Genomic DNA, 12,480 nt, shown 5'->3' with positions numbered 1-12,480 from the left:
CACACCTATTCTTTCTCTCTCTCTTATATTTTCCATTCTCACATGGCTCATTGAGGGGTCACATATTTACATCATAATTAAACATTCACATGTGTGACACACTAAAAAATAATATTTATTTTACAAATATGTCGTCTTACATATCGTAGTGAGAGTGAAGAAACAATGGTAAGGAATTTGAACAATAAAACAGTACAGTACATATGCCAAATTTGAATCCCCCTGTACAAGTAGTTGCATGTTTGTTAAGATAAAATTATATGACTGAAATGATTCATTAATTATGACAAAATATTTGTAAAATAAATATTATTTTTTAGTGCGGCACGTGTGAATATTTAATTATGGAAACCCCACATTCAAATATATCAATCAATTATGGCATTCACCTTAATTATTGTTTTCTAAAGATGTAAGAAGAAAGCTGAAATACTTTGGACATATTGAAATGATGGAAGGAAAACTTCTCAAAACAGTAACAGAAGGTAAAGTTCCTGTAAAAAGGGAAATGGGTAGACCTTTAATGAGATGGGTGAATTGTATATCTGGAGTGCTTGACCTTCAGAGAGTTGAAGCCTCCAGAAAAACATACCACAGAACCATCTTGTAAGGACTGTGGTACATCACCAAGGAAAGGAGTGACCATATGACATCTGATGTTGTTCAATGAGTAGATGGGTGGATGAATATCCTAAAAAAACGCATTCGTTCCCCCGGAGTGTTGTGATAAGTGGCACATCTGCCAACACAAGGACAAAATTGCCCACAAGTCGCAGTGTTTTCACTCACCCCCACCAGATAGTTAGCATGGCAGTGGAAGAGTTATGATCACCCCAAGCATTAGTTTTCTTGCTCATCACTTTCTGCCATCTTTTCATGCAAAATTTATAGCTTCAGAACAGTGCATTTGGAAATGCTCAGCTGGCATCTATCATCATTTGCCTGTAGCACTAGCCTGTTCAGATCATTTTGCAGGAGCTACTTATTAGTCATTCTTTATCACATATCCAACTTGAAATCATCAGCAAACAGTGATATCTCCCTTAAAGCCTTTCTTAATGTAATACAAATAAAAAAAAAGTAGCAGCCCAAGGATAGAACTTTGTGGTACCTTGCTGATATCCCAATCCCTTAATGTTTGACAGTTTGTTTTAAAAGCTATCAGAAAACATACACTGGTTTCTGATAACTGCCATTTAACCAACCTCTTGTCCATACTCATGTTATTAGTTTTACATCCCAAATGCACCAGTTTATACAATAACCTTCCACATTGTGTTCTGTTTTATTCCTTGGCAAAATCTAATAAATTTGTGACAAAACACAGAGCCTTGGAGTTTTATGCAGAGTTGAAGCTATCTCTCTCTCTCTGATTTTGGATCCTATCCAGCTTTACTAAGATTTAACTGCCACTCCAGAGTGGGATTACACTGTGTCCTATTTCCATATCGTCTGGGTTCAGATTGTGATTAGATTAAACAGAAAACCATTGCAATTTTGCTTGTATGTTCTCTTAAAACATATGCTAAAATCACATACATCCCAATAGTCATGTTTGCATGAAGATGTTGCACCATCTCTAGTACAGCTAATTATCTAGCTCTGCTTTCCTATTTTCATCACAGCATCAGGTACCATGCTATGTTCATCCAGATATTAGTTCTTAACAAAATGCTTTGCTGCCACAAACCTTTCTAGGCTTTCTGAATTATGTAGTGTAGCAGCTGTAAAAATTCCTTTCAATTCTGGTTTAATATTAATGTTATTATTATACAAGCATCTTTACAAGTCCAGACATTCATGTATGGTCTAGTCTAAGCATTATTGACATAATGACTATTACATATCTTTCCTTAAAGTTGTTCATGACAGAGTACTCATTACCCCTTTGTTTCAATCATTTTCCACAGAGCAAAAAAAATCTATTCCTTACTGCTTTTCTAACCCACTCTTATACAACTTTCAGGTGTGAATTCTGATTCTCTCCAATCTAGTCATGTATTGGAAAATTTCTTTAACATCTGGTGTATAAAATCTGTTTAGTAGATTATGTGATTCTGTCATATCTAGGCAACGAAATCTCTGTGCTATATTTGAGGTGCAGTCAGTCATATCAAAGCCTTATGAAAGGTGATACTAACTTCCTTATCCCTGCTTTTCACTGTATTTATACACATTCAAGAAATTCTTTGAGACATTTTTTCCACCTTTGCAGTTTCTCCTCTGAACTTCAACTTTCTGTCCACCATTATCCCTAAATCTTTCGCCTCAACAGTTTGTTGCAGTTCATTTGCATCTGTGCATTACCGGCCTGTAGTTCTTTCATTCTGAAATGCATAACTTTACACACTAGATTAGCAGCCATTATCCTTTGCTCAAGTAACCAATCTCATTAAATCATCTGTAGGTTCTCTACATCACCTTTATTAACTATTACTCTCCTCCCATTTAGCATCATTGGTAAATAACCAGATATTCCACTTCAAATCATTCTCAATAACATTGAGAATGATTTGAAGATATCAGAATATCTTTATATTCAGTTCTTTTATCACCTTTTATCCCAAGTTCCTTTTAGTAACCTTTCTTCCACTCCTAAGCTTTTTTCAGTAGCTTCTCTAAGATACTGTACCACCTTCACAATACTTATTTCTACATTCTTTCCGGAATCTTCCAATGAATCTTATTTACCTGCTTTTACATATAACTTAGTTTCTTATATCTTTTTTAGTTGTTCTCAGAGGGACACTTAGTGACTTACTTTATAGGAGTTTCTGACATTTTTTCTTTTCCATGACTCCACCCCCATGTATTGGGGGTTCGGGGAGGGAGTCTTGGAAAAGCCTTTGTACATTTTGTTTTAAGCATGATTTCATTTTCATTTTACTCGAAACTAAATTTTGGAGCACCTATGTAGCTCAGTGGAAGTAGCATGTGTTGTTCATGGCACTAGACTGCCCAAAGAAAGAGCATTATATTCTAGTCACCAACTAGTGGAATTTTTATTAAGCCTTTTTTCGACTGGTTCCCAGGTTAGTTGATCTCTGGCACAGGCAGGTGGTTTTTTTTCCTCCAGGAAACTCAGATTTTTCATCCTGTAAACTCAAGAAAATTGACTGTAGAGTCCACACTATTTTCAGACAGTAAACATACATAATGTTAGGATTAAGGACCATGAAATGGCGGCACTTCTCAGCCACCTCTCTTCACCAGAGGCCATGTATAATTAGTGATAGTCTTGGGCCAGTATCTCTGATTGGTTGCTGGTGGAGATTGAACTGCCTCCTCAGTCTCCAAAATTAGATAGCACTAAATTTCCTTGCCTACTTCCTAAAGAGGAAATAAAAGGCATTAGCTGATTTTTTTTCTCCCCTAAACTAATTGATTATCACTACTTATTTCAAATCTCCTTGAACCAGTGTGAAGATCCACATAGTAATGACTACGAACCGAATTCTAACAGGTACTTACCATTATTATTAGCTTTGATCTTTTCTCCAAATTTTTCACTAATATTTCTGTATGTTTTGTAGTCATTTCCCATTTAGATCTCTAACAGGAACCAGGTTTTCCATTTTCTTTGTCAGGTTCCCTCTCTGGTAATAACTCATAAAACTTCTTCTAGCTCTTCTTTAGTAGATCCCTCTCCATCATGGATACAAATAAGTTTCATTGTTCAATTTGCCATTTTTAAAATTTGTTTATATTGCTTTTCTTGAAACTGCCTACCATTCAGGAAGTGTATCATCCTGTTTAGTGTTGACCACTATAGCTACTGCTTCCTTTCTCTGATCACTGTCTCCTGAATATAATATCTTGTGATTAGTGTTATTATTATAAGAGATCTTCAGAGATGCATTGAGAGAGGCTGCATATCATTCACATCATGTCTAACTTTTTCTTGAATTCACTTACACTATCTGTGCTCACAGCTACCAAAAGCAAGCCATTCTTGTCATCCACCACTTTATGAGATAAAAACTAGTTCTTGCTCCTTTCTTCCATGTATGCTCAACTTCCATGTATGCTCTCATCCTCTCCACAAATGAAAAATTCCATCTGTTGGTATCCTGTATGATCCTTTCAGGAATTTGTAGATCGCTATCATTATCCCTCCTTTTCCTGTCTGCTAGTGTCTGTAGTCCACAAATTCTCAATCCCTCATCATAATCTGTATTCCACAGTCCTGATATCATCTTTAGTACTTTCTTTTGCACTTATTCACTGTATCTGCACCACCTTAGCAACAGGAGACCCAATTTGCACACAATAATCCAGATGAGGTTGTATCAAAGCTTTGTAATAAGGCAAAATGGCTTCCTCATTATTACATGTCAGTGTTTGTTTCAACATTGCAATCATTCTCTGAGTTGTAGCGGTCTTTGCTATATGGTCCCTGAACTCCAAGGTCCTTAGCCTGGTCAGTTTCATTTAGCAAAATTATACCAATATAATATGCCTTTTGATATCTCATTACATCAATACATAACTTTATAAACATTGAACTGATAGCCATTTTCATATGCCTACAGTTCCATCTTATTCAAATCATTCTTCAAGGACTTCATATCAGTTGCATTCTTGATTACATGATGATGCCTATCTTTGCATCATCAGCAAATTGCTACATGTCTGCTGCCAAATCCTCACCAATGTCATTAATGTGAAGACTGAATAATAATATACCAAGGACTGATCCCTAAGGTACACCACTTGTACCATAAATCTTGAAGACTCATTCTCCATACACAACTTGATATCTGTCAGTTATCCATCCTCTTATCTAAAATAATAGTTTATAATTCAATTCCATATCTTCAAACTTATGCAACAGCCTTCCATGCTGAATACTGTCAAAAGCTTTAGCAAAGTCCAAAAGTATCATGGTGTATCCATGCCCCCCCCCCCCCCACTTTGTATAACTCAGCAGTAATATTATTATAAAATGTGAGCAAGTTACTCAGACATGACTTTCCCTTAGTAAACCTATGCTGTTCATTGCAAGGGATTGATTCTCTGTCAATCAACCCATTTTTTGTATGCAATCTCTTACCAATTTTTTCATAATCTTCACCACTATTCCAGATGCCAATAGGTCAGTAGTTAAGCATGCCAATCTTAGCACCAGTGTTTGCCATGGAATTATATATATCTTCTTCTTCTTCTCTTCCGTCTAAGATGGGTTGAGTCTTCTCTTGAGCAGGATCTTCCAGTCTTCTCTATTCCTTGCTGTTTGAAAAAGTTCCTTATGTGTTCTGCATCCCGAGATGTTCTTTTTCAGCCAGGTAATTCTTGGTCTTCCAGGTCTTCTTTTTTCAGTTGGAAAAGTATTGATTAGGACGTTAGGAAGTCTGTCTGCATCCATACATACAGTGTGTCCAAACCATCTCAGTTGTTGTTTTCTAATTTTTTCTATTGTCTTTTTATACAATAGTTCTTGTCTGACTGTGATGTATGTTTTCTTTTCTATCCAACTTGTTCTATTTATTTTTCTTAAGCATTTCATTTCAAATGCTAGCAGTTTTTTCTCCTCTCTTTTTTTAACTGTCCACGCTTCTGCTCCATAGATGACTGTTGGTATAATTATTGCTTCATATAGTTTGATTTTGGCTTGTTTAGATATCTTGTTTGTTTTCCAGATTTTCTGTAATTTTCCCATGGTGGTCCATCCTATCGCTATTCTGTGTTTGATTGTTTTGAGTTCATGTATTGTTTCTGTTAGTTTTGATCCAAGGTATATGAAGTTGTCTACTTGTTCTAATTGTTCTCCGCTTAGGGTGGCTGAGATGGTAGTTCTGTTCCTCCCTATTTTCATCACTTTTGTCTTTTGTATAATTATTGTCATGTCATATGTTTTACAGGTTTCATTTAGCTTGTTGATCAACTTTTATATTTCATTTGGGGTTCTTGCAAGAAGGATGAGATCATCTGCATATTTGATATTATTTATGTTTAAACCGTTGACATTGATTCCAGGCTCATTGTCTATCTTTCTTTACAACTTCTAGATATATGTTGAATAGGCATGGGGATAATGGGCATCCTTGCATTACTCCTTTTTAGATCTCTATGGGTTCTGTTGTGAGTGTGTCCTTTTTAATTAGTGCATTTGTCTTAGAGTAATATTTTATCAGAAACTGTATTATATATTTGTCTATTGCTTTTTCTAGTAGAATTTTGAGAAGGATTTCTCTGTTGATGTTATCAAAAGCTTGTTTAAAGTCCACAAAACAACAATATAGTTCTTTATGGTCTTCCCAGCTGAGTTCTGCTAGTTGGTGCAATGTGAAAATTTGGTCTATTGTTGAATAGTTTCCTCGGAAACCAGCTTGTTCTATGCCTATCATTTCTTCGTAGGTGTTTTTTAATCTATTTTGTATAATTCTCATGAATATTTTATAGGTGTGAGGAAGTAAATTGATTGGTCTGTAATTTCTGCAGTCTCTTTTGTCTCCTTTCTTGTATATTGGGATGATCTTTCCAGTTCTCCAGTCATCTGGGATCTCTCCTGTTTGTAGTATTTTATTGAATAGGGTTGTTAAATATTCTATTGATATGCTGCCTCCATATGACCACAGTTCAGTAGGGATAGTATCAATGCCTGGTGCTTTATTGTTTTTCATCTGTTTTATTGCACATCTAACTTCTTCTTGTAAAATTTTTGGGTGATCATTATTTTCTTCTATTGTTGGCATTGTAGTTTTGTTTCCTTGGTGGAAGATAGTCTTAAAATGGTTTGACCAGATTTTTCTTATATATTCAATATTCCCGGTTTCAGTCATCTTGTTGTTCATCATTGTTACTGCTTTTGCTGAGAATTCCTTTGTAATTTCTCAGCAAAATTAATTATATATATATATATATATATATATATACACACACACACACACATACATACACTTTTGGACTTGCTTAATATGATTGCACACACCCATTTCACTCCCACCCTGTTTATTCTCTATGTGCAATATCAGACACATCCTAATGTTGCATCAGTAATGTATTTTTTAAATGCTTCCCATGCTCTGCTGATATCCTACCTATCTAGTCATAGGATCAAACCTAATATTCTCCTCAGTTGGTTCTAATTTCCTGCTTTGAAGTTCTTCATGTAATCTTTTCTAAATGAAAAACCAATACACTTAGCCACTTCCCAGGTCAGTACAGCATAATCACTGCCACCAACGTAAAGCAGAACAGTCACATCTTTTATTGAAACCCCTTCCAAGACTATAATCAGGTCTAATATTCTTTACCTTTTGTTCCTTCTGCTACATGCTATTAATGAAGTAACAACTTCCTTAAGCAACATTATTTAGCACCATCTGTTTTGGTATTTATCTAATTTCTCTGCCAGTTCCACTTCTTTTCTGTTGATATTTCTCACATTGAAGGTGCCTATCTTCAGTTCTGTCAAGATTTAGTTTATTCCAATAGCTTACTTTTCACCATTCATCTTGGTTCCTTGATGGAAATAGTAGATGCCTTGTTTAACCAAGGGGATGCCATAGCTCCATGACATTTTGACATGCACATCATTTGGTATTTGTGATTTCTTTAGTATTGTCAGATCTTATATTTTAGTCCATTAAATTACTAATTGCATTAGTCCACCTAATCTTTCTTCTCCTCTGAGTCATTTTCTGTCATCGTGGCATTAACACCTGTTTGCTAATCTTTACCTTGTCCTATTTTGAAATTTGTTTTTGAGTGACTATACTACCACTTTACATTAGTTTGGCTAATATTCTATAATAATAATAATGGTATTATTATTATTCATGACACCTCCCAGGAGCCTGAAGACTCATCGCGGGAGGACACCTATGGTACAACTCTCCGTCTCTACCGACCACCAATCATCTACATCAGCGCCATCTACTGCCCACCACCACCACAGCTAGTATTTTTTGTCTGTAACTTGCATGTGTTCTGAAGGGACGATTTGTCTGTATGTGGGATGAAAAACCCGAGTTTCCAGGAGAAAAAACCCTGCTACTCCGTATGAGATCGGCTAACTCACCTTCGATTGAAAAAGTCCATATAAAGAATTCCTTCTGTCATGACGAGACTCGAACTTAGGCCTTTTCCAATTGAAGGGCGCAATGTACCATCATTCTTCTAATTGCGCTATGGAGGTGCATCCAGTGTCTTATATCTTAGTTTTATCATAAGGGTGTTTTAAAAAAACATTTTAATTTTCCTCAGAAGTTTTGATAAGCTGTTTTATTTCCAACCAACTTTCAGGTCTGTTAATTAAAATTGCCTTGAATACTGACTTGTATATTGTTAGTGTAATTTGGCTAATTTCTCTTATTCTGTTTCACTTTATTCTTTTAGAATATATATATATATATATATATATTCATTTTTAATATAAACTGACTATAAACCCGAGAATTATAATAAATTGAGATTTATTTGAAAACGCAACATGTTTTGTCAAGATTGACTTCATCAGGCGTTAAGAACATAGAAAGATATTAAAAGACACTGAAATAAACATTGAGACACTCTAAAGCTATACAATTATAAAGTTATGATATTCGACTGTAATTACAGTTATTATGAACTTGAGCTATAGTCCGTGTTAAAGTTCTATTGTTGTACACTTGTGCGTGTGTGGAACCATGCAATCTCCAGTATCTGATAGTAGAGCTGAAAGAGTCAGGCAAATTATAGCTGAGATTATTGTTCATATGAAGAGGGTCCAAGGTGATTTCTTTTGACTCTGCAATGCGGTGTTTTACCTCATCGTGGCAAATGTGTAGGTTTGAAGTTGTTGTCCAATTTACTTCATGTTGGAGGCTTTTGTTGTTCGTGTTTATTGAAAACAGTACATGGCCTGACAGGGCAGTTGCTCTGGTTCTCTTATAAGCAATGTCTCTCTGGTGCTCCTCAAGACGTAGGAGAATAGATTTCTCCGTTTGGCCTTAGTAAGGTTTTCCGCACTCACGTGACTTTGTATACACCTGGAAATTGTAGAAGGTTGTGAGATTGTTTATAGTTGCTGAAACTTGATCTTATTTTTGGAAGAGTCGAGAAGCACATTTGTATGTTGAATTTCTTTAAGATTCTACTCAGTTTTTTGGATAGTGTGCTGATATATGGCAAGGAGATATAACCTTTGGAGTCATTCTGTGTCTCTACGTTGAGGGTGGGATAACTGTTTGTTGATACTTTGTAAAGAGTAGCCATTGCTTTTAAAGGTCCATTTAAGATGTTAGTTCTTTTTTTAGTTCTTCTTCATCTGACAGCACAGATCTTGCACGATTCGCAAGAGTTGATATAATACCCAACTTTTGCGCTGAATGGTGATGTGAGGACGCATGCAAATGTCTGTCCACATGTGTTGGCTTTCTAAATATAGAGACTTTTATTGATTCAGGTGTCTTGGTGAGTTTAACATCAAGGAAACAGAGGGAACTATTTTCTTCAATCTCCATGGTCAATTTTATATCCTGATGGAGGTTGTTTAAATGGTTGAGAAACCTGTGAAGATTCTCAATGCTATGCTACCATATGAGGAATATATCGTCCACATATCTAAGCCAAATTCTTGGTTTTAAACTAAAAGAGGAGATTGCCTTTTGTTCAAAATCCTCGAAAAAAATGTTGGCTAATATAGGAGAGAGGGGGGGCTTCCCATAGCTAATCCTTTCACCTGTGTATATAGTTTACCTTCAAATTCAAAATAGCCAGAGTTTACACAGTGAGATAGTAGAGAGAGAGAACATTTTATTTGAAATCTTGTTCTTTAAAATAAATAAAAATTGTCTAAATTCTGGCCTTAAACTACATTTCCAATACATTAGCATCACCATTACTGAGATATTGGCTGGTTTCTAATTTGCTACCTCTATCTGAAAACTTCCATTATATAAAAGAACTATATTTCCTTTACTATTCCTTTGGTATCCTGCCAGTGCAGAGACAAAAACATAATAATAAAATAAATAAAGAGTAATAAAAAATAGAAAAAAAAATTCTCATCCCAACTGCAGTAAAAGTGTATTGTAAGTTTACATAAAAACCTTTCATGGGTAGGAGCTATGTACAAATAAAAAAAAAAAAAACCTAAATTAGACAGACTGCTGAGAATAATATATATGCTGATATTCCATTAAGAATTTTTAATGTACTACTGACCACCTCCTGTTCATGTACCTTTATTCTCACAGTATTATTTTTCAACTTGAATGCGATCATGGAATTAGAGAGCATGCAGCAAGTTCTTTTGCTTCTATCACTTTCTGAGCATCTGCATTTGCTAAAACTATTGTTCTTTATTATTCTCTATAAACTATTATCATCTTTATGATAATTATTCTTCCTTTTACATAAATGAATTATATTTCCTTTCAGTGTAATATATATATATATGTGTGTGTGTGTGTGTGTTATTGAGAATCTGATTATGATTAAAGGCTGATTGAGACTCCTTTGTCCCTCAAACAAAAATTTGCACTTTTGAGACAAAAGTTTCAGCTCTTGCATTTTCTTACTACTTGGGCACTATTATGAAGTTTTCATATTGCATTTTGAAATTTCTGCATGTTATGAGTAAGGAGATGCCTGTTTTTATATCCCAATCTGGTCTGTGTACAGGAGATAAACCTTTTAAGATTGTAAAATTGCACATTGCTAATTTTCTATTTTGTTTGGTATATATTTACATATATCTATGTATATATAGAGATCATCATTATCCCAATAGTCCACAAAGGACCATAGAATAAATATTAGAAAATGTTTCTTACAGAAACCTTCCACTAAGTCCTTGATTGACTCTTTGCTTTCAGCTTTTTATAATATTTATTCTGCTTCTTTTGTAAGTTCCTGTACATACATACATACATACACATATATAAAGAAATAAATATATACTATATAATTTGTTCAGTAATATAAGTACCCATTTGCAGCTGTCCTGTATAATTCTGGAATTATTACAGTGTACATTATTCAGCCAATGTATGGTTATTTACAGGGTAATGAAAAAAATTGTATTGCCTATATTTATTGAGATATTTCACATATATTGTGCTAATATCGCATTGCAGATTTTTTTATATATATTTTTTTTTTTATGTATGAATATTTTCAGCATTTCCTTGTGCATCCAGTACTGTTTGCAGATGTCTACTGAAAATTTTATAACTTTATTTATTTATTTATTTAAATAACACAGTTCACCTGAAAAGTGATTTCCAGATTTAAATATATGCTGATTATTCCTATACACATTGTCCCTAACAGATCCCCCATGTGAAATGATCAGACAGATTTAAATTTCATGAGTACAGCGGCAAGGATCATCCATTTCCAAATATCTGGGATATCAGTTTGAAATAACCTTATCAAAAATTCTAGGATATGAGTATAGTACTGTCTAGTGATAAACTCTGGTAATTATCAATTTAACACCAAATTAATAATATTAATTTGGCTTTAATTTTAATTCAGTAAATAAAGACATATTTTTTTGAAAAAATGTTTGCCTTAGTGTTAGTATTATGATATAATATGCTTCATTTTTAATTGCAGATAGTATGTAAGCAAACTTTTAGGTTGTAAGATTTAAAAGAATTGCTGTTCAAGTCCATCTTTACTGAGTATGTTCAGTTTTTTTTAATATCCACTGCCAAACCAAGTTTTAAAAATTTTGAAAGTTGAATGTTGTAAATGTTAAATGCATTTTTTTGAATAAAAAGAATAATTTTAGTCTTGCTTCTTATTTAATTATTCACACAGTGTAAATTAATTTCTTTTCAAAATGAACTCAGTAAAATTGGGTTGCTCAAGAACATGAAAAAAAAACAAACAAACAAACAATGGATTACAACCATGTAAAATCTAAAAATAAATCACATTAATGTCTGCTGCTTGAAAATTCATAAATAACAATCTCAGTATGGCTATTTTCTGATGAAACTGAATAATCTGTTTAGGATTTCCAAAGAAAGAAGAGAAAACGATCTTCATTTCCGACTGATGTTACATATCCAAAAAATAAGAAATAAAAATAGAAATGTGCAGAATTTAATATATGCTGATTCATTTTCATTTTTTTAGAAAATGAGAATTTTTAGAGAAAATGAAGTTGAACAAAAAAATCTACAAACAGATTATGTGAATCTGGTGTGGATGGTTAGGTGTTTATTATCATTCATGTTGATGTTTAGTGGAATAAATAAACATCTACAGATAATAAATGCTAATTTTTTTTTTTTAGTTAATAAATTATTATGCCAATAATTTGTCTTGGTCAGCAAGGCATCTTCATGGACACACTGGTGAGAAAATAAGCACAGACTGACTGTTAATGGTGGGATTCTTCAGTTTTATCTGGTACCCTCTATGAATGTAATGGCAGCAACTCACTGAACTTCTCATGATGGCAATCTCCCAGATCTTTAGTAAAGTGAGGCAGCCAAAATTGTTAAGATTGAGCCTATATTGTAATGCTGAGGCAGATTC

General features: G+C 34.0%; 1 protein-coding gene across 2 annotated transcripts in view; it reads left to right on the top strand.

The window, feature by feature from the left end:
- Positions 1–11,724, top strand: part of LOC150109843 (ribitol-5-phosphate xylosyltransferase 1-like) — a 114,348-nt gene extending 102,624 nt beyond the window's left edge. For both annotated transcript variants that reach the window (XM_090396927.1, XM_090396920.1), the window contains exon 7: positions 11,260–11,724. In XM_090396927.1, the coding sequence (XP_090253053.1) occupies positions 11,260–11,291 (32 nt within the window). In that variant the 3' untranslated portion in view covers positions 11,292–11,724. The remainder of the gene's footprint in view (positions 1–11,259) is intronic.
- The last annotated feature ends 756 nt before the right edge of the window (positions 11,725–12,480 follow it).

Source organism: Typopeltis vanoorti, chromosome 1 (assembly GCF_054136105.1).
Source record: "Typopeltis vanoorti isolate ZY-2024b chromosome 1, IOZ_Tvanoo_1.0, whole genome shotgun sequence".
NCBI lineage: Eukaryota > Metazoa > Arthropoda > Arachnida > Uropygi > Thelyphonidae > Typopeltis > Typopeltis vanoorti.
The sequence above is the reverse complement of the archived record's forward strand: the minus strand, read 5'-3'. Positions and strand labels throughout refer to the sequence as shown.